The sequence below is a fragment of the Emericellopsis atlantica genome, assembly GCF_019669845.1.
Source record: "Emericellopsis atlantica unplaced genomic scaffold F5Z01scaffold_47, whole genome shotgun sequence".
NCBI classification, from domain to species: domain Eukaryota; kingdom Fungi; phylum Ascomycota; class Sordariomycetes; order Hypocreales; family Bionectriaceae; genus Emericellopsis; species Emericellopsis atlantica.
The window spans coordinates 88,869-116,779 of record NW_025764749.1 but is presented as its reverse complement, the minus strand read 5'-3'; the positions used below and the strand labels follow the sequence as shown (position 1 = coordinate 116,779).

The following is a 27,911-nucleotide window of genomic DNA, read 5'->3' as shown; positions in this document are numbered from 1 at the left end:
TCATGCGATCAAGAACGCATAAATAGAGCCTCAACGGCTATCTCTTTTGTAATAATACAAGGCACTTGAACAACCTTCTCCACAGCGCATCACATTTGCTTATTTCTATTCTGAAGCGTTCTCATTGGAGGTTGCTAAGGCTGATCTTCAGGGACGGGGCAGGAAAGCCCGGTGACGCAATACGAGCGCGTGAAAGCACTATGCCGGAAAAGGCGCGACTTGAGCTGGCGGACAAGCATTTGTAGGATCTCGCTCACGTCGGAATCATTGGCATGCTTTGCAGCGAGGGTTCCTTCAAAGGTATCATCAGTCGACAATTACGCTGCGCAAAGCTGAACCACATTGGCACTCCCATCACCATGCACACGCTCTGCTTTCTCTTAATTGTTCAGTCTTGCTAAATAGTCTAGCGTCGCCGTGACAGGCTCTGGCGTCCGCGCTCGACGGCAGCTGTCATTCGCTGAGGGGGTCCCCAGCTGAGCCCTCTGGGTGATGTGACTGGTCGGGACGACCTGCATCACTGGAGAAGCTACTACGAAGGTAGCCTAAGGTATCCGCAATGACTGAGAGTGAGCCTATTAGGCCCGCACTTTGCGCGGCCTGTACCTGCGGACTGCAGTGCTGCACTGACCTGCCCTCGGAGTAGGCGTGTGCCTAACGACACTAAGCATTTCCCCCCCGCGCATCATGCTTCTGCCTCTGCCCACCCCCTTCCGACAGCTCGAATCGAGACATTCGACTAATTAGCACCGCTTTTCGCCAATACGCCAGGCAAGGTGCGCATTTATCACGCCCTTTTACACCTCCAGCCCGCTGTGCTCACAATTCCCGTCCTCGGATTCTCAAGCTGCAGATAATTTTGCCGGCTTCTCTCGCTTCAACCCACGTCACGTCGCAACGAGACCAACGACTACAAACAAGAGAGCTCCCATCGTCAATCCCAGGGCCTCCAGCACAAAGGAAGGATACGGGTACGGGTCGTCTCAGCGTTTCTCGGGATCTGTTCTTGCGCCTCACGCTCAACGTCCACCATCATACCACCCCAGTGGACAGACAGACAGCAAGCAGCGTCACGCTACGCTGCATCGCAGATTCCCCTAGCCAAACATCGAGCTTTCCAATCTGCCGCTTGAAACCCAGCATCCACTGTACTGTACCCTGAGTGTGCACGGAAACAGCTGCTGCTTGTGCTGTAAGTGCGTGCGTCCCCACGAAAGCCTGCTAGGTTAGCCCGTGGCCAGAGAGCAGCACTACCTCATCGCCGCCATCGATCGATCCCACTTCACAGGCTCACACCATCAACGCCTATCCCAACCCCGTCCTGGTCCCTACCGTCTGCATCCTACCGTGGCCTAATCACCATCTGTGTGCCCTACAGCAGTTGCGTTTCTCCTCCTCCTTCACTCTCAGCACTCATCTCATCCTCGGTAATCCTCCTCACCCACCGTCCTGGGATCCAACGTTAGCATTCGCGACATACAACGGCGTCCGAAATCCACAACCAGAGTCGGCTGTTCATATTTCGTTCGCTTGCTTCAACAATATTCGAACCTCTTTGGAACAGTGCGCTGTGATATCGTACCCCCGACCCGCGATCTTCGGCACCTGTCCCACCTGCCCGGGCCAAAACACACTTCTTATCGCTCACTTTTCAAGCCTCACAATATCACCTTGGCTTGCCGTTACTGCGTGATCGCCAGACCGCCTTGGGACTCAATCTACACCTCTTGGAACCTCCAACCAAGCTTTGGCGACGTGATCCTTGCCCAGCCAGGATCAGCACGCGGCCAGTTTTCACCTCGTCTTCGCATTCCTCACCAAAGACAAATCTCACGCCATAACCACAAGGACCGACTAACGCCGGCACCTCAGTCCTTGGGAGTACCAAACGACCGTCAGCCGACTGCTAGCCAACCGTCGGTCGTCACATGTTGGCTTCAGCTTCCTTTCGGAACCACATCTAACCTCCTCACGCTCTTTCCACCAGAAGGAGCCCATATCACGGGCTTCGCACACAGTCTGGATGGCTCACGAGCTTGATGCGACGTTCAGAGAGCTGGGGATTTCCCAGTACCTGAACGCTTTCGTGGACCAGGGGTTTGACACATGGGATACTATCCTCGATATCCAGGAGTCGGATCTGTGAGTGTGACGCTCGACTTGCGATGCCACTATGCTGACTCTCGCTGCAGTGATGCTCTGGGCGTAAAACTAGGCCATCGAAGGGTACGCTTTTGACTTGCAAGTGACGTGGAATCAACAGCTAACAGTATCAAGAAACTTCAACGTCGCATCGCCAACGCTCGCGGCCTTGCTCCCAGCATATCCTTGTCCAACAAGCAGAACACAGAGGATGGCAAGAGAGAAGGTTCACGCGCGGCATGCAACCGGAGCGAGCCTGGTGCAGATGGATCTACCGCCGTCAAGCGCAAATATCGCCGGCACCCAAAGGTATGCTACCCTTACACCAATGACAACACATTCAGCTGACGCCGCTAGCCTGACGAGAATGCACCTGAGCGGCCACCATCTGCCTACGTGCTCTTCTCCAACAAAATGAGGGACGACCTCAAGGGCCACAACCTGACCTTCACAGAAATTGCCAAGCTGGTCGGCGAGAACTGGCAAAGCCTCCCACCCCACGAGAAGGAGGCTTATGAGAGCCAAGCCAACGCTGCCAAGGAGAAGTACCACCGCGACCTGGCCCAGTACAAGAAAACACCAGAGTACCGAAAATACCAAGTGTATCTGCAAGACTTCAAGGACAAGCAAGCCAAGCAGAGTCGAGGTAAACACCCGCTTGCCTCCTGCATCTCCTCTTCGAGGTGCTGATACGTTGTAGATGCGAACAAGCGATCGAGGGTAGAGCCAACGAGGCTCCGCCACGGCAGTACGAGCAGCAGCGCTGCAACGGGGACCACCATTTCGAGCAACAGCGGCATCAGCACGAGGGACAGCAGGAGTAGCAGCGAGCGCATGAACGGGAGCGAGCCGCCACCGACGCGGCAGGAGAGGGTGAACTCGTTGGGTTCCATGTCGCATAACGGGCACGAGATACAGCCGTCGCCCAGGACCGCCAACTTCGATTTCAACACCCCCAACGGGCGGAACGGAGGTCGCCAGAACCTCCCCTCGCTCTCAGACATGCTGGAAGATGGACAGACAGCGGTATTGCCGGCACCAGGAAGTGGGAGTGGCTACACGACATCCGGCTTTGTGCCTGCGAATGGCCGACGTCCTATGCCAGAAGGACATCGAGTGCCTTTATTGCGTCACCACCAATCGTCGACAGACAGCAGTGGTTCCGCCGGATCAACCAGCTCAATGAGCAGTTATGGGCGCGCGGCGGGTGACGGCTCTCTACCTATTCACGCACTTTTGTCCAACCGATCGGGTGCTGCGCCCCCGCCCATGCCCGACCACAACTCGTCGCCTACCTTCAGCACCGCGTCGAGCCCGACCTATGCAGCGGGACCTCGAGGGTACGGTATGTCAATGACCCACCATGGTGCCTCGAATCTTTCTCATACTAACACCGCGACGGCAGGGTTTCAATCCGCGCCGTCTGCGCTCCAACACTTGAAGATTGAGGAAGCCAATGGTGGTGATGTCGTGATGACCTCGCCGACGCTTCCTGGCGTTGTCCCCAAAGGTCCTGCAAAGGACAATCTCGACGGGATGAGCGCTCTTCTCCGGGCGGGCGAAATCGTTGGACGCAGGACATCCGACTAAATGTCCATATTCACGACTACACACACCATGGCACGCGCGAGCGGACCTGATTTGTCTCCTATGCGCAGCATACGAGGGCATTGTATTTCCCGGGGGGGATGATTGTTGTTGTGGTTGCGCGCCCGTGGTGTTCAACACGCAGCACGATACTGCATTATGTTTTTTTTGATAAAAGAGGGTTGGAAGGGAGGCGAATCTGCAAGCATGATTGAACAAAAGCTTGGCATATGGCGTTTTAAGGGCATACACATATATACGGAGGCGTTCAGGAAATTTTGCAATTTAGGGGGGGTGGCTCACACTCTTGTCTTGACGACAGATGACGAACTTTGGGGGAGTCTTGGTCCAGCATTGGTACATGATGATTTCTTCTTTTTGGATTGCGTCGTTCAAGGGAGTGGGAATATATGTACGTCAAAGGACGGATGAGTACCTGTTGTACATTTGCTTTTGCTTTGCTCCTCCTCAGACTTTCTTCTCCCTGTTCGCAACGAGAGAGTAAAAGAGTAATACATAGTCTACGGGGGATGAGAATCCAAAAATGGAAACGTTGAACGAGCTGAGCCGCAACGTGCTGAGCTACATAGAACACAATGACCACGCCGGCCATATCGTGCACTTTGTCGCTCTACAGGTATCACCACGAGTTGAAAGTGTCTTCGAAGTTAGAAGTTAGACCTGCAGATATCGCGTGTGGTGAAGAGGTTGACGTCATGGCGCAGCGCCACGACGCCGCAGCCGCAGATCCAATTCCAGGGCAAGCAAAGGACCCACATCCACGCGATACTAGCTTATTCATGAATTGAACTTGTTGAAGCTATCGATACTCCGTATGCGGAACCCAAACACTAATTAATTAATTAACACAATGCATGTGTGGGTGTGCAAACGGACACTAGCATAGTTCAACAGTCGGGAGCAGTCGAGCAGCGAATTCGATATTCATGGCACACTTCTTGTGGTATAAACCACTGTCCTCTTCCCATCAAAACACGCCTTGCCACCCAATAACCTAGGACGGAGTCACAGCTCGACCAACCCAGCCATAGTATGTCTCTTGTGCGTATGTACGTGTAATTATACCAGGCCCCCCGAGTCATACAGTTCGTTCATCACATCATTCCAAACGCGTGCAGTTCCAACTCCTCATCACACTCTTCGCCTGCTCAATGATCAGCTTCCGACACCTCTGCCGTCCAGTCTTTGCGAATGGTCAGCTCTCTCAAGTCTGGCGTCTTCTCAATCACGAGGCCCTTTTCGTTGGCCAGATGCAGAAGCGAGATGAAGCAGAACGATGTGGAGATGTCGGCCATCTTCTCCTTGTCATATGCAGACTGCAAGCCATTCATGACATTGGTGAATTTGAGTGTTGGGTCATCCCCAGTCGAGGAGGGTTCTGACCCGTCTTGCGCTGGCGGTTGCCTGTTTGCGGGAGGTTCCTAGACCTTGTCAGCTTCATCCCCCGATAAAAGTGTGTGCGGCTGATCGTTACTCACCTGAAGTTTGTCAAAGGCCATGCCGCGCCATATCTCCTCCTTCAGCCGTCGTACGTCTACCTTTTTGGCTACGCGCGCAAAGTTGACATATTCTGGTCGCACTCTTCTTGTTGATGTGATGAGATGTGTGCCGTACGCTCCATTAGCCGCGTTCGTCGTATCCCCTCCCAGGAGAGCAGTGATGCCCATGCCCTGTGTCATGCCCAAATCACCCTCAGGCGAGAAGTGCTCCCTGGCATCGGCAAACTCCAGGTCCTCATCATCAAGATCGTCGCCTCCCGCAAAGGGCATCGCGTCATCTTGGAAGAAGTTGGCGTCGTAGTCGCCCGTCGGTATCGCCGCCAGGTCATCTTGAGGCGCATTCTGCCGCGCCCAGAACGCCTCGTCCATGTCACCCGCTTGCGCAGCATCTTCATGCGCATGACCGAAGCCAGCTTTGCTGCCGCCGAAACCCAGTCTCTTGCGACCAATACGTGCTTTGGGCTTGAGGAACAGACTGAGCAGTGATTTCGAGCTGAAGTGTTTGTCGTCGGGGAGGAGATTCCTTGATTTTGATTTCCAGTCCTTCTTGGGCATGCTGATAGTCGCATTGGACGAGGCCTGTGTGTAGAGTAGATCGTAAGTGTTGGCGTCGAATGGCGCCGCAAAATCGATCTCGAACGGCTCCTTCTCCTTCCGCTTCTTGGTCTCGGTAGCTGGCTTGTCTCCATCTTTGATCTTGCGAATTCTCCAGTGTTCGGCACTCGACCAATTCTTCTGGAGCGCTTGGTCGAAGAAGCTCAGAATGTCGTCCTGCATGCGCTCGTCTTTACGGCCCTTGGGCATGGTAACGGCGAAATCCGCATTGTCATCGAACCCGTCACATTCGCCATCCTCACCGCCAAAGCCAGCGTTGAAGGGGCGCATCTGCGGCTCCAGGTTGGCTTCCCGAGCCCAGGCTTGACCGCCCTCGCCAAACGACACGTCGCCGCCAATGTCGAAGCTGCCCAGTCCCAGATCATCATCGTCGAACGCGTTGTCGCCCTCAATGACCATGCCGGACTCGTCGCCAAAAGCACCAGGCGTCTTCTCCTTCTCCTGGTCTTTCCAGTCATCGAGAGCATTGAGAAAGGGGATGTCGGTGGTGCCTGACGGATTCCCAAGATCAAAGGTTTTCAGGGAAGGGCACACGTCGAGCTCATCCAGCCGGCTGAGGTCGGGGAAGAATCGCTGGCGGATAGCATTCAAATCGATCTCGACATTGGCTTCGTCGTCGTCTTCATCCAACTCGGGAACCTCCACGTCCTGGCCGAGGTCCATCTTTGACACGTGCAACGACTCGTGTTCGGCTTGCGTTTGATCCCCCATGTCTTCGTCGTCTTGCTCCCCGTCCTTCCTTCCAATGGCGGCCTCATCCACCGAGTCGTCGCTGCTGTCGAATACAATGCGACCCTGCGAGTCGATCATGAGGTGATTGAGCAGCAGTCCTTTCGCACCACCCTCGTCGAAATCGGCAGATGCCTTCTTGAAGAGCGGGTCGACTGAGAACTCCAGTTCGAACTTCTTCAACTGTATTGAGGCAAACGAGGGCGCGAGTGTGGCTTCGGAACGTGTCGACTGTCGAATCTGTTAGCACACTGTACCAGATGGTCTTGGGTCCTCCATCCAGACCAACCTTCTTCTTGGGCTTCTTCTTCGGATTTCCGTCCTCATCCAGGTCATCCTCGTCTTCGTCCTCGCCTTCAGCTTCCGCGCCATCGTGGTCCTTTTTCTTGTTGCTGCCGCTGTCTGCCAGGCCGCTCAGCAGCTTGCCCGTCTCTGTCGCAACGCTGTCGATTCGGTTGGTGTAGATCTTCACGCAGCCGTCGAGCGTGCAGCTGGCCTTTTGAAAGTTGACGCCGTCGCCTTCCTTCAGCAAGGACATGTCGTGGAAGTAGTCAATGAGCGCAAAGTTCCAGGAGTTGGTCGCGTTGATCTTGTTGTCCGTCGCCATCTTCATCCACTCCTCAAAGTTGGCCAGGATAGGTACCCGCTTCATAGGCGTGACCCCAGAGCCCACGACCATGGCATCGTCATCGTCCTCCAGTAGCGGTGGTCGCCGCGATCCCCGCGGGGTCCTGGGGTCGGACCCTGGGGATGCATTCTCGCGGTCCTCCAGTCTGACGCTGCTCTTGCGCGGCGTAGATGCCGCTGCTCTAATCTCGTTGTATTGTCGCTCGTGGAGGGCCTTGCGCGAGTTCATTCGTTGGCCTCGTTCTTGCGCATCGTCATTGAGGGGTATCCTGCTCGTTGAGTAGCGGTCAGCACGACAGGAATCCCAAGCGCATTTCACGGTGACTGTATACGCAAAGCATGATATGATTCACGTACTTGATGGGCGATTTGAATGGCGAGGCCGCTGAGCCAGACGTCGACTTGACGTTGCCAGCACGGGGCACTTGGGCGACTCGAGGCATGCTTAGTGCGGGAGGAAGGGTAGGGTAAGAGACCCCTTTGATATTATTGTTTGTGTTCGATGTGTTTCGTGATGCGGAGCCCGGCCGCAGGGAATCGCTCGTGCACCACAGCAGGCGCTGCTGGCAGGAATGCAGTTGTGGACTGGTTTGCTGCAGCGACTGGGGGCCGGTGGGCAGCGCGCGTCGTCACGGTCTGGTAGGGGAGCGGCGTTGCGCGGGACTGGAAAGTAAACAAAAATAAAGCCAAACCTTGCTTACCCTACGGCAAAGGGGGCTCTACGGAGAGATTGAGTGCAATCACGCGTCAAGCTCAAACTTTATTCCGCCCGTACCTATTCTGGACTAGCTTCGGGCAGCATGTGGCGGTCGACGCGCCACACACGGAATGAGGGGGTGCTGCGCTTATCACTGTGGCGCAGTCGCTGCTTCGCAAGCCACGTTGTGCACCTGAACAGGCTAGCACCATTGATGAAGAATGACGATGATGAGAGAGCTCTCATTTCACTCAGCCACTCCTTCAAACACGTCCAGCAGGTTTTGCCCGGAAAATCCTCGACAACTTATTATATATCGTAGAGCAATCAACACCCACGCGATGATCTAGAGTCTCTCGACTCACTCCCTCCTACCCAGGCGCCCTGCATGGCCGGTACAATGAAGACAGCAAGGCTGAGAGGGGCTAACCCCAGCGCGCGGCCTTTCTATCTGACGATCTTCCTCATCTGCCTCTTCGCTGCGTACTCTTTCCTGGTGCATATATATCGCGGTGATGTGATTGATGGGCATGATGGAAGCCAACACGATGCGGCAGCGCTCGGCAAGCGCAGTGGGAAGCCCGAATGCATCGATGTGCACCAGGCCAAGGACAAGTGCGCGTTTGTGAAAGAGGTCTGTACGGATGCCGATGCTGGACTCATCCCGTATCTGCAGTTCTACTATTGCGGCATGCCACACGCCCAGGGCATCTCCTTCATCATCCTCCTGGCCTGGCTTGGTTTACTCTTCACGACCATCGGCATCGCAGCCAGCGACTTCTTCAGCATCAACCTGAGCACCATTGCGACAATCCTGGGATTGAGCGAGAGCTTGGCCGGTGTGACGTTCCTGGCCTTTGGAAATGGATCGCCTGACGTTTTCAGCACCTTTGCCGCCATGAACTCCAACAGCGCCAGCATGGCCGTTGGCGAGCTCATTGGCGCGGCTAGCTTCATCACCGGTGTCGTGGCAGGCTCAATGGCGCTCGTGCGGGAGTTCAAGGTGGACAAGCGGACCTATGCCCGCGACATCTGCTTCTTCATTGTGGCTGTCGCGTTCACCATGGTGTTTTTGGCCGATGGCCACCTGCGGTTTTTTGAGTGTTGGATCATGATCGGCTACTATGTCGTCTACGTTGTCACGGTCGTCGCGCAGCATTGGTACCAGGAGCGAAGAAAGCGACGATTGCGACGCGAGGGCGAAGCACGAAGTCACGTTTACGGTAGCGTTGGCGCGTATGCCGATGAGCTCGCTGGTGAGCCGTACCGCGACGATGTAGACGATGTCGGCGACGCGGATGCTGACCACCGCGCTTCCGCATCCGCCATGGCTGCTCTCGAGCATGGACCGAGGATCGAGGTCGAAGGGCGTCCGGCACCGAATGATAGTGATCTCGACGAGGAGTCTGATGAAGAGCACAACCGACAGATTGCCGTCGAAGTCGCAAGCAGCATGAGAGTGCTTCGCACAAGGGGGAAGCGAAGCAACACCATCAACCCCATCCGGCCCAGTCTAGTGGGTGCTCTGGAGTTTAGATCGGCATTGGCCCAACTGCAGAAGGAGAGCAACCTGAAGCTATCCACCATGCATGGACAGGGCCGCAGTCTTTCTGAGGCACACCTCCCAAGCCGGGGTCGACGACGAACAACGACAGATGCGCCAACCGACATGAGCAAAGCCACGCCGCTTACTGCTGCGCAGCAAAGCAAAGACCACCACGGACGAGGTAGGGCCTTGTCCTCCGGGAATGCGCCTACCTATATGACTCTACCTCCAGAGTTGCTCGCGTCCAGCGGGCCTGCCCGACCACCCCAAACTGATACAAGCACCGGTGGCAGCAGCCAACGTAGTGCGAGTCCAACACCTTCTTTAGGAACGTATACGATTGGCGGCAACCTGGCACCTCCTCCTGCCGGTCTCGGGCCCCCATCAACAGGCTCAGTGAGCCCGTTTAGCGGCGCACCAGCAGCGGCACCGACGACGCCGGGGGGTTTGCATCTACAAATCCCCAGTCGACGTAGCAGCCAGAGCGGCGGCTCGTCGCCAGCCTCCCCGTTTCCCATGTACACAGATTCGCCTGCTGTCCTCACGCCGCACCCGCACATGGAACACGGGGGCTTCATGCTGCCTGCGCCCGTGCAACGTGAGGCGTCGTTCCCGGGCTGGCAAACGCCCGCCTCGGCACCGCGTCCAGTCCGATGGTGGCCGTACTCAGCACTCCCGCCACCCCACGTTCTGCTGGCGACGCTGTTCCCGACACTGCAGGGTTGGAGGGAAAAGACGATATGGGACAAGATTGTCAGCTTGATCTCCGTGCCCAGCATTTTCTTGCTGGTAATCACTCTACCCGTCGTGGAGAGCGAAACCTCTGAGGACGAGTCGGAGATTGGCCAGGCTGTAGATATGCCTCACAGCCATTGCTCTATTGTCGGTCACGTTGCGCCCTCAGTGTCCGTGGAGCCCCAGGCGATCGAACATGAAACAGAGTGGCAGCGATATCGAAGGCATACCCTGGTCAGGAAAGACAGCTACCACTCGACCCCAAGCTCAGCACCAACGACTCCGTTGCCCCAAGAGGAAACAGACGCGACCCGGCAAACCGTGCCAAATGGTACTACCTACATGGATGGCCCGTCGCCCCAGGCACCCCAAGTGGTCTCTCAAGCGCCGTCTAGTATTCATGCAAACGACGAGACTATGTCGTGGAATAGGTGGCTTGTCTGCCTGCAGCTCTTCACGGGCCCTCTCTTCAGCGTGTTTGTGCTCTGGGCCAACCTACTCGAGGACTTTGAGAGACCAGGCAAGGCGCTGCTCACCATGGTGCTTTACACGCTCCTCGTGTCGACCATAATTCTGGGTGTCCTGTTGCTGTTCACCAGTGAGCACCGGAAACCCAAGTACCACTACTTCCTCTGCTTTCTGGGCTTCATCATCAGCATTGCGTGGATCTCGACTATAGCGGGGGAAGTCGTTGGCGTGTTGAAGACATTTGGTGTCGTACTGGACATATCAGAAGCCTTGTTAGGCCTGACCATTTTCGCGGCTGGCAACAGCGTGGGCGACTTGATTGCGAACATCACCGTGGCGCGCCTGGGATATCCCGTGATGGCGCTGTAAGTTTTCTTGCTCCGAGTTGGGCGCAACATGTGCTAACATTCTAACAGATCCGCCTGCTTTGGCGGCCCCATGCTCAACATCTTGCTTGGGATCGGCATCGGGGGTGTGATCATGATGGTTCAGAAGGCCAACAAGAAGCAGAAGAAACACCCGGGAAAGCTGGTCAAGTACGGGCCCTACCCAATCCAGGTAGGCGGCACCCTCATGGTCTCAGCGATCACGCTCCTTGTCATCCTCGTGGGTCTGCTCATCGCGGTGCCCATGAACAAGTGGGTGCTGAGTCGCAAGATTGGGTGGATCTTGATTGCGCTTTGGTGCGTTAGCACCGTGGTCAACGTGATCGTTGAACTGACAGGCGTCTGGGGTGATGTGGCATGAGAACGTGCTCTGTAGATTCGTATTTTTATATATCAAAGTGTACATAGCGTTGCTGGTGCTGCTTCGACAGCAGTCAATGAATGAGTCCAGTCTGTATGACCGTGAACACGAAGCGGGATGATGCAGGGCCAGGCAGCAAGCAGCTCCCGGACCCCTACCCCACCTTGAGAGGGGCAGGCACGGTGAACACAGCTCCTGCCCCGCGCGCGTCAGCTCCTAGTGAGTCGGTCTAGTCCGTCCCTCCAGCTCACCTTCACATCCTCACTCGGCAGCCACAATCTCTATTTGTCTCCCAGAGTCTGGCGAAGCAACCGGGACTTTCACTCTTTCAGTACTGAATCGAGTTCTTCGTCATCATGTCCGTCGCGCCCACCTTCCCTCCGCTCGACGCCCGTCCGTACAAGGACACCATCTGTCTCTTCGATGTCGACGGACCCCTGACTCCAGCTCGTCGGGTATGGCTTCACCTCCCCTTGCCCCCTACCTTGCCCTGCCCTTCGCTACCTTGTGAGGAAGAAATACGTTCTAACCCAGTTTTTCGTCACAGGAAGCTTCGCCCGAAACCCTCGCTCTCCTCGCCGCCCTCCGCCAGAAATGCGCCATTGGCTTCGTCGGCGGCTCCAACCTCGTCAAGCAGGAGGAGCAGCTCGGCAAGCCCGCCGGCGTCCCCGTCACGACCCTCTTTGACTTTTGCTTCTCCGAGAACGGCCTCACGGCGTACAAGCTCGGCCAGGAGCTCGAGTCGACCAGCTTCATCCAATGGCTCGGCGAGGACCGGTGGAAGGAGCTCGCCAACTTCTGCCTGCACTACATTGCCGACCTGGACATCCCCGTCAAGAGGGGCACCTTTATCGAATTCCGCAACGGCATGGTGAACGTGAGCCCCGTGGGCAGGAACGCGTCGAACGAGGAGCGCCTGGCTTTCAACGAGTACGACAACGAGCACAAGGTCCGCGAGAAGTTTGTCGCGGTGCTCAAGGAGAAGTTTGGACATTTTGGCTTGACGTGAGTGACTATGGCTTCCAACAGCCCGCCCCCTCCTGTTCTCTTACCTAGCCCCTTGGCTGTTTGGTCACGTTCGCCCTGCTAATCTATCACCACACAGCTTTGCCATTGGCGGCCAGATCTCCTTTGACGTATTCCCAAACGGCTGGGACAAGACCTACTGCCTCCGCCACCTCGAGGCCGACGCGAAGAAGGGCGGCATCGAATACAAGACCATCCACTTCTTCGGCGACAAGACGAGCCCTGGAGGAAATGACTACGAGCTCTACGAGGACCCGCGCACCACGGGGCACACCGTGACCGACCCGCAGGATACCATTCGGCAGGTCAAGGAGATCTTTACCGATCTGTAAAATGGAGATGATACCCGCCGGATAGAAAACCCAGACACAGTAGGCTAAGAGCAACGCCACAATCAATTCACGAAGACATGATGCCATGAAATTTGCATTGATTTTGCGCCACAATGCGTTGCATATTGTCTAGAAGAGTGTATGTGATGTATCCAAAATGAAGATGAATCGCTACATGCGGTGAGAATGCCGTGCAGAGAATGAACAAGAATCGGACCTCTACCGTCCAAACTCGAGATGGGGTATAATGACAGGCCCGTACTTGGTAGGCGCAGTATAGGCACCATCGCCCTGCACCACAAAGTCGACGGCCAGGCTGAGCTTGGACTGCCCCTGCTGGCCGCTGCCAGCCAAGCTGGGATTCGGGCTAAAGGGAACTTGGTTCTGCTGCTGTGCCGCGTCCTGATCAAAGGCGACAAAGGCGGCGTAGTTCCTCCGGCCGATGAGCTTCTTGAGCTCGCGAGCAGTACCGCTTGCATCGTTGTGGAAGATCTCCATCATGTCCTCCTTGGTATCCGTGACCTCGTGGGTCGACTTTTGCCCATTCGTCGGCACGTAGAGCGTCTTCTGGTTGTGGAGCATCTTGAGGACGTAGTTGCTTTGAGGGGCGGCTACGATGGGCGAGGTGATGACTTGATACATTGTCTTGTGATCACCTGGATGCGTGGGGTCGTGGACCAGACCAGCGCCAGCAGCGTTGACATCTGCAACGTGATTAGTACAAGTGCGTAACAGGCAGGGGGGCGAAGCTCACCTCCGGACAGGAATGTCATGCGTATCCCCTTTTCCCGTGCAATCCCTTGAAGAGTGCGGATAAAGTACGTCCGCTCCAGGTCCTTCGTCTCGTGTGTCCACAAATCCTTGAGCACCTCCTGGATATCGAGCTCACCAAATTGGTTGAGCACGTTGCCCATCAGCCCAGTTTTCCCCACGGCCTTCTTCACATGCGTGAAGCCGTGTGCCACCATATCCTTTTGGCCGACAACCCCGGCGACCGAGCTGGTTACCTTGCCCAGAATGTTATATGTCGTGTTGACGGCCTTCTTGCCCGCCGCAACTGTGTTCGCCAGACTCTCCACGGTATCGAGGCGAGGATAGACTAACGGCACTGACACCATCCAGACACAGTGCTGCACGCTTGGTGGGAGGGTAGCGATTTTGGGGAACAAGCCTTGATATGTCGGCCCTGCCATGACCCGAGCTTGGCTGCGCTCGGAGCGGCAATCCGGGCCGACGACCACCATCGCTGGGCCAAGATGCTTGACAAAGTGCCAGCCCGTTCCGGTAACGGTAAAGATGTCATTGTCGGTGCTGACATTGCGCATCAGGTCGGCAGTGGTGTGGTGTTGGAACAGGAGATATAGGTCGGTGGCGATTCGGCCAATGTTCTTGAAAATGGGCGAATTCTGCATGTAATCGGGGTATGAACCATAGCCATCGAATCTGTCAAAAAAGTCAGCGTCAAGTCTTGTCTCGCAAGGACTTGGAATAACGTACATGTCATGGTCGTCAATCTGCAAGATGTGAGGGATTTGGGCAAACGCCTCTCGGAGGAATGGCTGATCAAAGTGACTGGTGTAGTAGTGGAAGTAGGCGTGCGTGACATCCTCCTCGTGTCGTGCGGTCCATTGAGTATTCCTCCTGTTGTCTCTACCACTCATTGCCAGCCATTGCCTGAGTATTGGGACTTCTTTCCAGAGTCTGTCACCATAGATCTGATCACCCAGCCCGAGCTGCACGTGAAACCCGTTGCAGTCGACGTTCTTCTGCAGAACGTCTTTCCACATGAACCCTACACCTCCAAGCTTTGCTCGCTCATTCTGGGATGTTGTACCGGCAAAGTCGTTACCAGAATGGGCGATAAAGCGCCAGTTGGTCTCGTAGCGTCCGGCAACCACAAATTCGTACCTAGTGCATCCCATGTGGGAGGTGACAGCGTACGTCCAGCGCTCGGTGCCACCTTCGCCCATCGGGAGATCCATCTCATACTTGTAAAACGACCATCGCTGGTGTGTATGTATGACCCGTGGCTCCAGCTGCCTTGGGTTAGGAGAGAGATCCATGCTCAGATGCAAATGGATAGTCGGCGGCTGGGGTGCATCAGTGACGATGAGAATGCTGCCGAGCCAAAGACCCTTCTCCATGTCCATGTTTCCATATCTGAGATACGGTCCAAAGTAAACACCGTTTGTTGGTTGGATCCTGTACATGTCCACTCCAGCGCTGGGCGGTGGGCCGGAAAATCCAACCGTTGACGGCGCCTGGCTCTGTGCGACACTCATGATGCTTTCCGCATAGACCGGCGTGTGAGGGGCGAACATTGGTGATGCGAGATTCTGTTTGCCAAACATGGGCGATGCCAAAGGATTGCCATATGTCGATGCCGTAGGGGATAGAGGCGTCTGTTCGACTGTAATGGGGTTTGGACCTTTTGGGAACTCCCATTGCGTGGCCTGGGTCGCCAGATGGATATAGTAGTATTGGCCCGAGTTCTGGTCAAGATGTGCTATCCAGCCCTCTGGTAGAGGTGGCGGAGATGCAGGATGTTGCTGGAGGGTAGGCGTAGGCGCGACCACCTGTTGTGAGCTGCTCTGCCCGTTCTGCTCAAGGGTCGGATCATTGGCGAAGGCAGGATGACCAGGGTGCTGCAGAGCTGGGGAAGCCAGTCCAGACGCAGCGATAGACGCCTGGGTTTTGGCTGGTGAAGCACCGTTGATCTGTGGCTGCTGTGCGCTGCTGCTACCTTGACCCTGCTGCTGCTGCTGCTGCCCGGGTTGCTGTTGCTGTTGCTGCTGCTGCTGCTGTTGCTGATGTTGTGGTCGCCCCTTTTCTTGGGGGTACCCCGAGTTGCCACCGGGATTCACGCTTGAGTAAGCAGGAGGGGGAGAGCTTGTGCCCAAGCGCTGGAAGTCCTGCTCAAGAACGCTGGTCTGCACGGGCTGGCTGCCTGGGTTCTGAGCCGAGGATTGAGGCGGCGGGCTGAACGACTGCCTGTTGTCGCTCTGCGGGCTAGCAACAGGATTGGCACCTTGGTACACGGTTGGCGGTCCCGACGGCGCTTGATCGGGAGACTCTGTAGGCGTCCACGGCCGATGGGGTTGGGGCCTTTGGTTGCCGTACTGCGCCAGTCTTGAGGCAGCCGCGGCGCTCTGCGCCTGGGACGCCTGAAGACCAGTGAGAGTCGCAGTGCCTGAGATGCCAGCAGCCGCATATCGAGCCTCTATACCGCCGCCCGGGACGTTGCCAGGCTCGACTACGGGCGTCTCGGGCGGGGGCGGTGAGCCGCGGCTTGCGCGCGTCGTAGAGATGGAGTCAAAGCGGTTTACCGAGTCGTTCATGTTGCCCGTTGGTCTCGGCGGGGCCCCAGCCGATGCGCCGCCAGGAGGAGGGTAGTATGCCTGCTTCTGGTAGCTGGGGTAATTGGTTGTAGATGCTGGCGGTTGCGATTGCGCCTGAAGTGGCCGTGCGAATAGATCCTGGTCGTCTTCGGGGCTTGTTGGGGAGGCGATAGGCTTGGGCGCAGTCCCCCTCCGCTCAGCCAGCCCCGGCTTCTTGTCCACTGGACTCTCCAAGCGGAAGCTGGTATCGATGTAGGACCTCTGCGCTTGCAAAGGCGAAGGCTTTCGAAGGTCGTCGTCCTCTGGGAACACGAGGGGTGCCGCAGAACTAGAAGCGCCCGGTGGTAACTGGAAGGGGGATTTGGCAGCCGGCGACGAGGATGAAGGAGGGGCAGGGTAGCGTACAGCAGCCGGTCTCTCAGCCGGTGTTGGGCTTTGTGGCTTGTAGATGCGTAGTGGGCCTACGGTAGGGCTGTCGCCTCCATCTCCTCCCGAGGATGTGTGGTGTTGATTCGGATCCATGGCGATTCGGGAAGTTGGTGCTTGTGATTTCAATGTCGAGCCAGAGGGCCTGCCGCGTCACCTACGCCAGACTGCAGGAGCACGCAAGCCAATGGCGAAGGCGTCAGTGCACAGCTTATGCAGGTTGTTGAGTTGAAGGCCAACTTTGAGGCCGCCTGAGGGCTTCTTTCCAACCTGGCTCCTCACTGACTTGCTTGGCCCGCGTCGGCCAGGACGAGATCCAGGGACGCGATGGGGGGGCAGAGTGGCCGATAGAGCGGGGTCGATATGGGGGTTGCGATGCAGGTCGCATGAACGGTCGCTTTGGAACGGAAGCTATGGCGAAACTCGTGCCGGCGTTGGTTGAGGTAGTCGTGAAGAAAGATGAAACAAAATGTAATCGTCGAGATCGGCCAGGACAGACGAAATACACAGATGGCCCGGGTAGCTCCAAGGTGTTGCTCGCGCCCTCCTCAAGAGCTGACGCAACTAGCATTCACAGCGCAAAGGCTTGGCACAAGAGATGGACCTCTCACGGCGGCAAAAAAGCCTCCCAAGGTCCAAAGAAAATGCATTTCCTCGAGTCTGGCGCCACGGAGGACCCATTCGGTTGCACATCTGCGGAGGGTGCAGCTCTCCCAGTTGGTGGATGGCTTCGGTGATTGGTCCATGGAGCTCTCGATTGTCCTGTAAGCGCCCGGAACTCGACAGCGACTGACAAGCCCGGTCGAAGCGCCGGACCAGACTGGAGCCAAGAGGATAGGGGTAGTGTAGGGTGATTGCATGGCCAACATAGCTGCCATGGCGATGGAAGCGTTGCTGGCGGGTTTGTTCGCATTTCCTCAGCGACAATTCGCCCTCGAGGTCAAGGTACGGACTGGAGATGGGGAGGAAGGGTCGATCCCAGCTTTGAGTTTAGAACGGCAGGTACGTGCCTGGGTACCTGAAGGCTGAGGCCCTAACCGGCAGTGTGCGGGTCGGCCTGGACGCGACCTTCCCGCTGCACTATGCTACTTTGGGACATCTTGGGGAAATACGTGCACAATACTGCGCAGATACCTGTACTAAACATAACGCACAAAGTTCCGGTGACGACTGGCCTGAGCATAAGGTACAGCATTCTGAATGCACAGTCTGCTCAGAGTGCAGAGTATGAATCACAAGGGTTTTCCTCGGAGCCACAGCCAGACATTCCAGGTACCACAGCGCAAGTACTCCGTACTCCGCACCAGATGTCCCAACCTAAACTTGAAATGAGGCTACCGGGGAGTGAAAAAGCGGGTACTGTGGATCCCACTTAACGCGTCTCGGCTCAGGCTTCGACTGCAAGACGTCGCGACGCGATTTGAGCGTCATCCACCCAGATGCATCAAGAAATCTGGACGAGCCAGATCCCACGGTCATTGCCGTCATGGCACCACCCTCGGAGAAGAAGCAAAAGTCTTTGACGTCCTTCTTCACTCCCAAAACCGCGAATGGTCTGGCTGCTGCCTTCCAGAAGCAATCACAGCCGCCAATACAGTCTCCAGCGACACAAGAAGATGCGTCCCTACGCAAACGACCGCGCGAGGAGCCGAGCGATGAGCCAGACGACCAAAGAACAAACGGCGCCAAGAAGAAGAAGATTGAAATTGAGCGCCCCTCAGATATTGACCTGGCCTCATCCGCCAGAGCAGAACGATTCCTTCATACCGAGTCCACGAATGGATCTGCGGAACACAACAGCAACGGCGACGACGATGCTGATGTTGATGCCGAAACTCGACGCATCAATCAGGAACTACATAGGAAATTTGTGAAAAAGCTTGGCCACCCGGATGCGATGGCAGGGCGCTGGGGCGGAGGCAAGTCTGAGCCAGCTGGGGATGATGACAACGTCGAAGGTGAAGACGACGATGACGAACCGCCGCCGCCAAAGACAAAGAAAAAGGGCTCCAAGACGGGAAAACTCACGCCGATGGAGATTCAGTTCCTCGACATCAAGCGCAAACACATGGATACGCTCCTGATCATGGAGGTCGGCTACAAGTTCAGATTCTTCGGCGAGGACGCCCGAATAGCGGCAAAAGAACTCAGCATAGTCTGCATACCAGGGAAGATGCGGTACGATGAACGTGAGTCGTGACGTATTACTCGCTCTTGTGCTTGACTGATGGCCCCCAGATCCTTCAGAAGCACATCTAGATCGGTTTGCATCTGCTAGTATCCCGGTCCATCGTCTGCCTGTCCACGCGAAAAGGTTGGTTGCTGCTGGTCACAAGGTCGGCGTCGTGCGACAAATCGAAACCGCGGCTCTCAAAAAGGTCGGCGACAACCGCAACGCCCCCTTCACTCGGAAACTCACCAACCTCTACACCAAGGGGACGTATGTGGACGAGGTCGGGGAACTTGACCACCAACCAGACAGTGGAGCTCCCTCTGGGGGCTACCTGCTTTGTCTGACCGAGACGAAAGCGAAGGGCTGGGGTACCGACGAAAGGGTCGACGTCGGAATTATCGCAGTGCAGCCTGCGACTGGTGATATCATCTACGACAACTTTGAGGATGGTTTCATGCGGAGCGAGATCGAGACCCGTCTGCTTCATATATCTCCTTGCGAATTCCTCATTGTGGGCGAGTTGACAAAGGGGACAGAGAAGCTTGTTCAACATCTGTCAGGAACCAGTACCAATGTCTTCGGCGACAGGAGCCGGATGGAGCGCGTGCCGCGGAGCAAGACTATGGCTGCCGAGTCTTATTCACACGTCGCTCAATTCTATGCCGACAAAGTCCAGCAGGCTTCGCAAGACAACAAGGCCAGTGCGCTGTTGGATAAGGTCCTCAAACTCCCCGAGCCAGTCACAATCTGCCTTTCGGCCATGATCAATCACCTCAAGGAGTACGGACTAGAGCACATCTTCGATCTGACAAAGTACTTTCAGAGTTTCACCACACGCTCCCACATGCTCCTCAATGGTACAACCCTTGAAAGCCTCGAAGTATACCGCAACTCTACAGACCACGTTGAAAAGGGCAGCCTGTTCTGGGCGCTCGACAAGACTCACACCAAATTCGGCCGCCGTCTCCTTCGCAAATGGGTTGGGCGCCCTTTGCTTCATGTCGAGCAGCTGCAGGCCAGGCTGCAAGCTGTTGAAGAAATGCTCACCAAGCAGTCCACTGCCCCTGTCGATCAGCTCGAAAAGCTGCTGGTGCACACCAGGGGCGACCTTGAGCGCAGTCTCATCCGCATCTACTACGGCAAATGTACCCGGCCTGAACTTGTATCCGTTCTTCAGACGCTGCAACGCATCGGGACGCAGTACGCCAGGATGGAGACAGCTGCCGACACACCTTTTGACTCGCCCCTGATCAACGACGCCATCTGCGCCATACCTCGCATCCTCCCGTCTGTCACTTCGCATTTGGAAAAGATCAACTATCGAGCGGCCCAGGACGACGACCGGTATGAATTCTTTCGCGAGGAGCACCAGAACGAGGACATTCAAGACCACCAGATGAACATTGCGCATGTGGAGTACGAGTTGGACCAGCATCGAGCTGTCGCAGCTGAGAAGATAAAGAAGAAGAAGGTGGAATACGTGACAGTCGCCGGTATTGAGTACTTGATCGAGGTGCCCAATACCGACATTAAGCATGTCCCTGCCTCGTGGGCCAAAATCTCAGGGACGAAGAAGGTGTCACGGTTCCATACCCCTGAAGTCATCCGCTTCACAACCGAGCGGGACCAGCATCGCGAGTCTCTGGCAGCCGCTTGTGACAAATCATTCAAAGATCTGCTGGCCACCATATCCTCGGACTACCAGCCGCTCCGCGATGCCATCTCCGCTCTTGCATCTCTCGACTGTCTCCTTTCGCTCGCCAAGGTGGCGGCCCAGCAAGGCTATTCAAAACCGACCTTCCTACCAGACGACACGGAGCCGACAATATCAATACAAAACGGCCGTCACCCCATTGCCGAACATACCCTCGAGTCAGGCTACATACCATTCACAACAACCCTCGCGCACCCAGCCCCCCTGGCCCACCTTATCACGGGGCCCAACATGGGCGGCAAATCCTCCTTCGTCCGAGCGACGGCCCTCCTCGTACTTCTCGCGCAAATAGGGTCATTCGTACCAGCGGATGGCATTCAACTCACTCTGTGCGACGCGATACACACCAGAGCCGGGGCCCGTGACAACCTCTTTGCGGGCGAGTCGACATTCATGGTTGAAGTGTCGGAAACCGCACGCATCCTTCGGTCCGCCACACCTCGCTCTCTCGTCATCCTCGACGAGCTAGGTCGTGGCACCAGCACGCACGACGGCGCGGCCATTGCGCAGGCCGTCCTGCAGCATGTCGTCACCGAGATCAAGTGCCTCACCTTGTTCATCACGCACTACCAGAACCTCGCCCGCGTCGCCGAAGGCCTGGACGCGGTCAAGAACGTGCACATGAGGTTCACAGCGGAGAAAGGGGACGACGGAGAGGAGGAGATCACGTTCTTGTATGAAGTAGCAGAGGGTGTTGCGCACCGCTCTTATGGTCTCAATGTTGCCCGACTCGCTCGTCTGCCAAAGAAGGTCTTGGATCTGGCAGCCGAGAAATCTTCCGAAATGGAACATGGCATGAGGACCAGAAGGCTGGGTGGAGCTGCTCGAATACTGACACAAGCTGTCTCGAGCAATGGAACGGCTGACCACCTGGACCAGCTTATCGCCAGTATCGAGCAGCTGTGAGACATGTTCTCACATCCACTGCATGTAAATTGGGTGCAAGGAAAATAAACCAGATTCATAATACGGAAACCCATTGTACATGAACGCCCTCCTAACTTTTGTCTGCGAACCCATATTTGAACCATGTTGAGGCGCGCCGTCGTTCACTCCCAAATGCGTCCTAACGATCTGACCCCAAAAAGCTAAACTTCCCTCCTTTCTTTCTAACGATAACACCAGGAACAACAATAAATAGCGCCCGAGTCTTCCCAATAAAATGACAAAGCAAAGTTCGCAAACCCCATACCATGCTTTCCGCGCAGTATAGTATAGTGACCCGGCTTCTGAATGCTCGATTCCGTGATGGGCATCCCCAATTGATCTGACATTGTTAGCATGCGATGCGTCAGAGTAACTTATGGCACGTACAAGCCTCAGCCCAGATGATATAACGCGAGCACCCAACCACAAATCGCACCCCTTTCCCAAACAATGTGTTAAAAATGTCAGCTCAGAGGTCCATATCATCGGTTCGGAGGGCATCGGTCATCGTCAAGGGTGTGTTCAGGTGATGTTGTTCCCAGGCCGTCTGGTCCTCGAAGCTGACACCACCACCCTCGCCGTTGTCCCGATCGCTTCCCATAGACTCTGTCGTGTTTTCTTCTAATTTGATGCTGTTGTTCGAGTCGTCTTGTGACCGACCGCAGGCACTAGTCGCAGAGAAGCTTTGCTCCTGATCAAGTGCCACAAGCGCAGCGAGTGGTGACATGGCGTGCTGCGTCGATTCCAGGGGTTGATCAACAAGGCCTGTTTTGCCATGTGTGAAAGGAAGGTGGGTGCCGTTTGTCGACTGAGGAAACATCCCAAGTCCGACACCACACAGACCATCATCACCCCCAATGTTGCCAAATCTGTCGGCCCTCGGGTATGTGCCGCCGGGGAGTTGGTAGGCGCCGTTCATTCCGTCTAGCTGTGGAAACGTATAGAATGAGCTTCGCATGTTTGGTGGATAGTAAAACGCAGAATCGCCGAAGAGGTAAGCATCGTCGTGTGGAGTGAATGGTTCTGTTTATGGATGTTAGTTTACGAACTTCTCAACGAGGAGTGGCTTTCAACCTGTCCCAAGGATGTTGCTGTTCCCATACTAAGAAGCAGCAGGGAACCTTTGACGGTGGCCATAGTTTCCGCTCCCATTGAAACCTGAAATCAGGTCTCTGGGGATCGGTGTTGGAGAAATGAGGTTGGGATGGGACAGCATATTCAAACTATGAACATGGCATCGCTCTCTGAGGTCGGAGCTGTCAGACCCAATTAGCTATAGCTTCTCAAACGTGCAAGGGGATGCTTTTTACTTGTGCTCTCGGGTAGTGGGGACTGCAAATCCTTGGTCATCGAAAGCTGTGAAATGTCAGTCGAGCACCGATACCAGTAGTGACAACGAAGTCTCACCAGGCTTGAGATCTTCGTCGCTGAAGACATTAGGAGTTGGTCGCTGAGATGGAGGCACGGAGGTTGACAGCTCAGGATCGATGTTTTGCCCGCCAGCTTTGGAAGGCTTCACCACATCCGGCGGTGCACAGCTCTCACGGCGTGCTTGCTTGAGGTTCCGACGTGGAATGTTTACAGACACATCTGCGAGAGCATTGGTCTTCTTCCTCTTGGTGCGGACCGTCTTTTTTGCTGAGATCTTCAAGGTCCATGGTTAGCCATCAAAGCAGAGAATCTTATGAGAAACACCATACTGGTTCCACTCCATCCTCATCTGGCGTAAGCTCATCATAAACGTCTTTCGTCCTCGCGAACTCAAAGCCAGGGCTGTAGACAACTTGTTCGGAGCTAACACCCTCTGACGTCCTCCGCATCTTCTCGATGACAGACCGTGGCTTTTTCTGGTTTCGGATGCGCTTCATCTCGTCGTTTGCAAGGTCCAACTTTCCCATGCCCGGCCATATCAGTCCTTTGAGGGACATGGTGTCACCGAGCGTTGTGACATCCTCGACTGCAACCAGATCATGGTCCGGTAGAGAAAGGCCGGGATAAGCCGCCATACCGGTGCTAGAGGGAAACTCGTCATCCTCGGACTTGATAAATGGTACTGCAGTGCCGGGCGAACGTTTTGGCTTCCGGTTTGATTGCTACATTGGGTGTAAGTGCTGCTCAGTCCACAGCCAATCTAGATATGCTTACCTTGGGTGGGTATGGAGCTGAGGAACCTACTGTTCGCTTGCTTCTCGTTGCATCCTTCTCCTGCTTGGTTTTCATCCGCTCAATGAGAAGAGACTCAATGGCATTGTCCTCATACCATTCGTCATAGCTTCGGATGGTTGTGAACGCCTCCTCATCTTGGCGAGCCTTGAGCTTTGTCTGCGTTTCATGATGCAAATGGCCCTTGGAAGCGATATGCGTCAGGAGGTGGGAGACGTCCGAGAATGTAGGGGTATCGGGGCACACGCAGCACTGCAAGGGGATCGGCTTTGAAGGCATTGCTGGTGCCAGTGTCTCGGGCACTTGAGCCGCCATCGGAGCTTCAGGAGCATCTATCGACAATGATGCCATGGTGGCCTGTACATCGTTAGCCTTCAGTGCCAAACTGCCAAGAATGCATGTGCAATGGTGAATAAAATGGGTGTCCACAAGGGGGGATCTGAGGCATGGTGTCCATACGTAGACGTAGATTCCAGACCAAGTCGTGGTGAGTTTTCTGTGGTTATATCTGCAGCCAGTGGCTAGCAGGCCAGGAAGGCCAGATCGATCAGGATACAGACAAGGCGTTGGGGCCAGTGGTATTTCCAAGTAGAAAGAAGGAGTGCCGCGGAATGCTGGCAGGTGGATGAGAGCAAGTTGAACGAGAGCAATGGTTCAGAGCTTTGACAAGCAAGGGCGTCTGAGGGACGAACAATGAGTGTAACGCAGATGCCAGCAGAGTTGACCCAGGAGTCGGAATGGCAAAGCGAAGGAGGCCGACACGACGTGACGGAGTTGTTGACTTCATTCACGGCACAACAGAGACTTACCTGCGAAACAAGGCCAGTTGACTGGGCATTGGCGTCTATAGCTCCTGCCGCTATGGCATTGGCTTTGCGTGCTCGCTTGGGCATAATATCGACTCGCTTCGGGCGGTGGAAGGCACGGACGTTGGAATCTGTGTGCCCGTTATGTGCCCTTGGAACTGGCTACTGCTGTCGAAGATTTGGTGCAGAAGCTGGTGCGTCGAAGAGCCCAAACAAACCGCCTTGAAGCCAAAGGACTCTCCCACTTACTATCGGAAGCTGGCAGACGGACCGAAGTGGTTGGAGGTGAGATGGAAGAGATCTGGGACCAGGAACGAGTCCTTGCCGCAGTTTGGTTTCCCACCGTCTGGGGGCAGGTGCGCACGCTCTTTCCTCGAGCTGGCCACACCGCCCGCACAGCTCCAGACACTTCGATCCATCGAAATGAGATGAACGTACCAGGTACCTTGGTGCTAGAATATTCGTCTACCTCTTTATATCTTATGGCTTGTTCAAGTTGTTGTGTCAGGCTGGTATCGGCGACTGGCTCTGGAGTTCCAATACAGGCAACAGGGCCTCGTTGTTTTTGTGAGGTCGCGGCGTGTGAGTTGTCAGGAACAGGTTGTTTATATGCACTCTCGGGTCTTTTGGCAGAATCGTCCCAAGTTGGGGGTGACCACAAACCAGCACGCACGCCAGACTTTCTCAGATCATTACTCTCGATCACCACTCGAGGCATGCGGTACGTCAGAAAAGAATATGAATACAAATGTACGCTTGAAAGGGGCTCAAGTGATGAACCAGCTGTGCGGGTACTGCCACCTGAAGTATACTCACAATATGTGATGCAAAAGCGCACTTCGTTGGCCTCACGCTCGTCTGGACTTGAGGACCATTTGCACATGTGTATGGCAGCACAATCAGCCTTGACTATTCGACGTTGAAGACGGAGTAACTCGATGCAAATCGACTTCTATTATTGGGTGTCAACTATGACCATAAGCACTGAGCTAGTAAGACGCATGTTTGAAGGACTTCACAGGACAGCGCCACGGCGTACTAGCGCTGCCCCTGAAAAAACCAACAATTCCTCTCCTCTCGCCTTGTATCCTGGCTAACACGAAGTATTGTCTTTAGCAGGTTATTAGATGGCAAGAGGGGCCTCTGAATTCGATAGCCGACATCGCAACACACCCCACAACTTCAAGTTCGGCTTTCTTCAGCCTAGGACTCGTTTGATGACGGCCTTTGGCATGCAATAAACGGGGTCGACCTCTTCCATGGAGGGGTACCCGAGCAAGCTGAGCCCAGCCGCACCGAAGCAGGTGTGCCATACATCGACCATATCACCAGGTCGGTCTGCGATGCCACCCTTTTCGGTATCTTGGGACTGGAGGATGAACTGAATGAGACCATCGCGATCAATCCAGTGGATCTTGCCGATGATCGACAGACTACTCAACACCCACCAGCTGTAACACACGTCTTCCTTCTTCTCTGGCCGGCCATTCAACCCGCCGCCAGGGACTTGTCTCTCGCTGAGCCACTGCCCCAGCTTCTCCTGGTCAACAAGGTCGAGCCGTTTCGCGATCGCCAAGGCAGCGACGCAGGTGAAGATCTGGCCCGAGTGCGACTCCGCACCAGGTCGCACGCCATATCCGCCATCAAAGTTGGCACAGGACGCGACGTACGAGACTGCTCGCTCTACATCTACAAGCGAGGTGAGTCCCAGGAGTGACAGTGCATTGAGGGCTCCGTAAAGAAAGCGTGTGTCTTCCTCGCCCCACTCATCGCCATAGAATGTTCCTGTTTCGCGGTTCTGCAGCTGGGCGATATCTGTGGCCTCGGTTAGTGCAACTATCGTGGACTGGACATCAGCAGCCCATACATTTTCCGACCTGAGCTTTGCCCTTGCCGCGTCGGTCTAGTTCATCGAAGCCGTCGACCATGGCTAGGATCTGTACAGCACTTACTGTAGAGAGCATGTGGGCGTCGTGGCCGGGCGCTGCTCCGAATCCCCCGCTCTCATGTTGACACGACAAGATAAAGTCGAGAGTTTCGTCAGGAGGGAGCGCATCGGGATGGCCGAGGAGGTGAAGAGCCGTGAGTCCCCAGTACACGCCGTTGAGGCGCAGGTGCTCGGTCAGCCAGTAATCAAGCTCATCTTTGTGGGTGTCAAGGCTCTGAATGTACTGAACATGGGCATCAGTAGCCAGATGCAGTTGCTTGGTGGTGGCAGGAGCCTCAGTCATGGCGACGAGGAGCGAGTGAGGGGAACGGGAGTTGATAGAGTGTGGTCTTTCATGATGAGAATTTTGTACTATACTCGGCCTCTTACGTAACCCGGCATTTCCACCGCCCATGTAGCATAGCCTACCCTGGAGCACCATTGTGGTCACGTCACGTAGGAGACCAAGACCTCAATCTCTCAAATTTGTTTGCTTACAACGCTTGTAGTTAAAGATTGATCGATTTCTTGCTCGAAGTGTTCGTGTTGATGAACTGCAGATGGATATCATGGTCAGTAGCGTTTGACGGTGTGTGGGAGCGACCAGCACTCGGTATTATCTTGCCGTCTCAATATTCTGCTGTTTACCTGAGCTTCCGAATCACTATACTATGATCAAACCACGGCCAAGGGATTGCACTTGATTTAGCTCGCACATATATTAATAAATATAAATTATTAGTCAAGATTTTGTCCCAACTCTCAATTTCAGAAATGGTCAACAGATGGGCGCAGTGTCACGATGCCATGGACCCAACGTCATCGCCAATCCTTGCCAGAAAGTAGATAGAATGTGGCAAGGCGACTGACTTGTCGTTGCATCTGCGAGGAGACCACAATTAATCGGAGAAGCGAGTTTGTCGAGGAGCTCGGCTAGAACACCACACTTCTGTTCGCAACTTGGAAGTAATTGAATAATGTCCCTTACCTACCTGTGTACTTTCTGAGCTGAACATATGGCGGACAAAGGCACTCATCATGAGAACGCCCATGGCAAATGAGGGCGTCGTGTCTTGCTCTGCAGGGTTATCACCAACAACAAAACCCCTGAAACAATCCTGAAAGGTGCCTGAGTCCTGCTCACTGTTATTGGTTGAACCAGGACGAACCTAGCCTGTTTCAGACCCATCTCTCTGTAGCGGCGCCGGGAATGAAGCCTGCCGGCTTATTAACCTCGACGCGAAGATATCTCTCCCAGTTCGTAGGACCGTTCGAGAGCTTGGGAGAGGTACCACAGTCATGGCGGGCCAAATTGGCAAGCGTGATTAATTAGTGCTACGGAGTACGTACATACCTCACAAATGTAGGATGTTTGCACTCTAAAATTAGAGATGGAACACGGAGCGGTCTTGGACCTTTGTGAATGCCTCCCTCCCTGCCTTGCGCTCCGGTCATTCGCTGGCAGTCGCAACAATTTGAAGCCCATTCCAAACGGCGTATGGAACCCCTGATTGAATGACCGTCATACCTAGGTACTTTAATTATTGTTCTAGCCACTTCATGCCCTACTTGCAACTAGGTCAGGAAGCCCAATCGTGAATAGGTAGTCAGCACGAAGCTGGCAAAGCCGTCTGGGAAGGCAACGAAGCTGCCGACTGGAGCTCAT

At 55.2% G+C, this 27,911-nt stretch overlaps 9 protein-coding genes across 9 annotated transcripts; 5 read left to right on the top strand and 4 right to left on the bottom strand.

The window, feature by feature from the left end:
- Positions 1-1,766: 1,766 nt before the first annotated feature.
- On the top strand, positions 1,767-3,723 carry F5Z01DRAFT_696055 (high mobility group, superfamily; the record flags this gene model as incomplete). Its single annotated transcript, XM_046266275.1, has 5 exons — positions 1,767-2,142; positions 2,193-2,226; positions 2,278-2,451; positions 2,500-2,825; positions 2,862-3,723. Coding segments are annotated over exons 1-5 (1,515 nt in total), but the record flags the coding sequence as incomplete, so codon positions are not given.
- Positions 3,724-4,898: 1,175 nt separating this feature from the next.
- F5Z01DRAFT_731529 (barren protein) lies at positions 4,899-7,878 on the bottom strand (the record flags this gene model as incomplete). The annotated part of the gene is made up of 4 exons (XM_046266708.1): positions 7,578-7,878; positions 6,883-7,489; positions 5,229-6,824; positions 4,899-5,171 (listed from the first exon to the last, which is right to left on the bottom strand). Exons 1-4 carry the CDS (start codon positions 7,661-7,663, stop codon positions 4,899-4,901), a joined length of 2,562 nt encoding a protein of 853 aa, XP_046113835.1. The 5' UTR covers positions 7,664-7,878.
- A 239-nt stretch (positions 7,879-8,117) lies between these two features.
- F5Z01DRAFT_437916 (Sodium/calcium exchanger protein-domain-containing protein) lies at positions 8,118-11,541 on the top strand. Its single transcript, XM_046259744.1, has 2 exons — positions 8,118-11,031; positions 11,083-11,541. The coding sequence occupies exons 1-2, from the start codon at positions 8,306-8,308 to the stop codon at positions 11,411-11,413; spliced, it is 3,057 nt and encodes a 1,018-aa protein (XP_046113834.1). The 5' UTR covers positions 8,118-8,305; the 3' UTR covers positions 11,414-11,541.
- Positions 11,542-11,769: 228 nt separating this feature from the next.
- Positions 11,770-12,771, top strand: F5Z01DRAFT_630731 (phosphomannomutase; the record flags this gene model as incomplete). The annotated part of the gene is made up of 3 exons (XM_046261744.1): positions 11,770-11,868; positions 11,961-12,418; positions 12,519-12,771. 3 exons carry the CDS (start codon positions 11,770-11,772, stop codon positions 12,769-12,771), a joined length of 810 nt encoding a protein of 269 aa, XP_046113833.1.
- Positions 12,640-16,865, bottom strand: F5Z01DRAFT_437922 (uncharacterized protein). The gene is made up of 3 exons (XM_046259745.1): positions 14,269-16,865; positions 13,526-14,214; positions 12,640-13,475 (listed from the first exon to the last, which is right to left on the bottom strand). Exons 1-3 carry the CDS (start codon positions 16,629-16,631, stop codon positions 12,991-12,993), a joined length of 3,537 nt encoding a protein of 1,178 aa, XP_046113832.1. The 5' UTR covers positions 16,632-16,865; the 3' UTR covers positions 12,640-12,990.
- Positions 16,866-17,692: 827 nt separating this feature from the next.
- Positions 17,693-21,411, top strand: F5Z01DRAFT_667962 (muts domain V-domain-containing protein). The gene is made up of 2 exons (XM_046264318.1): positions 17,693-18,724; positions 18,774-21,411. The coding sequence occupies exons 1-2, from the start codon at positions 18,022-18,024 to the stop codon at positions 21,326-21,328; spliced, it is 3,258 nt and encodes a 1,085-aa protein (XP_046113831.1). The 5' UTR covers positions 17,693-18,021; the 3' UTR covers positions 21,329-21,411.
- A 1,244-nt stretch (positions 21,412-22,655) lies between these two features.
- F5Z01DRAFT_678312 (uncharacterized protein) lies at positions 22,656-23,863 on the bottom strand (the record flags this gene model as incomplete). Its single annotated transcript, XM_046265433.1, has 4 exons — positions 22,656-22,705; positions 22,757-22,994; positions 23,050-23,442; positions 23,495-23,863. The coding sequence occupies 4 exons, from the start codon at positions 23,861-23,863 to the stop codon at positions 22,656-22,658; spliced, it is 1,050 nt and encodes a 349-aa protein (XP_046113830.1).
- Positions 23,864-24,381: 518 nt separating this feature from the next.
- Positions 24,382-25,027, top strand: F5Z01DRAFT_667959 (uncharacterized protein; the record flags this gene model as incomplete). The annotated part of the gene is made up of 1 exon (XM_046264317.1): positions 24,382-25,027. A coding segment is annotated over exon 1 (283 nt), but the record flags the coding sequence as incomplete, so codon positions are not given.
- A 155-nt stretch (positions 25,028-25,182) lies between these two features.
- F5Z01DRAFT_667957 (terpenoid cyclases/protein prenyltransferase alpha-alpha toroid) lies at positions 25,183-26,573 on the bottom strand. The gene is made up of 2 exons (XM_046264316.1): positions 26,186-26,573; positions 25,183-26,133 (listed from the first exon to the last, which is right to left on the bottom strand). Exons 1-2 carry the CDS (start codon positions 26,547-26,549, stop codon positions 25,517-25,519), a joined length of 981 nt encoding a protein of 326 aa, XP_046113828.1. The 5' UTR covers positions 26,550-26,573; the 3' UTR covers positions 25,183-25,516.
- Positions 26,574-27,911: the final 1,338 nt, after the last annotated feature.

Coding starts and splice junctions, on each gene's coding strand:
- F5Z01DRAFT_667957 (XM_046264316.1), bottom strand. CDS start 26,549: ATGACTGAGGCTCCTGCCACCACCAAGCAACTGCATCTGGCTACTGAT. Junction 26,134..26,185: donor CAAAGCTCAGGTCGGAAAAT/GTATGGGCTGCT, acceptor CCGAGGCCACAG/ATATCGCCCAGCTGCAGAAC.
- F5Z01DRAFT_437916 (XM_046259744.1), top strand. CDS start 8,306: ATGGCCGGTACAATGAAGACAGCAAGGCTGAGAGGGGCTAACCCCAGC. Junction 11,032..11,082: donor GGATATCCCGTGATGGCGCT/GTAAGTTTTCTT, acceptor ACATTCTAACAG/ATCCGCCTGCTTTGGCGGCC.
- F5Z01DRAFT_437922 (XM_046259745.1), bottom strand. CDS start 16,631: ATGGATCCGAATCAACACCACACATCCTCGGGAGGAGATGGAGGCGAC. Junction 14,215..14,268: donor CAGATTGACGACCATGACAT/GTACGTTATTCC, acceptor CTTTTTTGACAG/ATTCGATGGCTATGGTTCAT. Junction 13,476..13,525: donor CATGACATTCCTGTCCGGAG/GTGAGCTTCGCC, acceptor ATCACGTTGCAG/ATGTCAACGCTGCTGGCGCT.
- F5Z01DRAFT_667962 (XM_046264318.1), top strand. CDS start 18,022: ATGGCACCACCCTCGGAGAAGAAGCAAAAGTCTTTGACGTCCTTCTTC. Junction 18,725..18,773: donor GAAGATGCGGTACGATGAAC/GTGAGTCGTGAC, acceptor GATGGCCCCCAG/ATCCTTCAGAAGCACATCTA.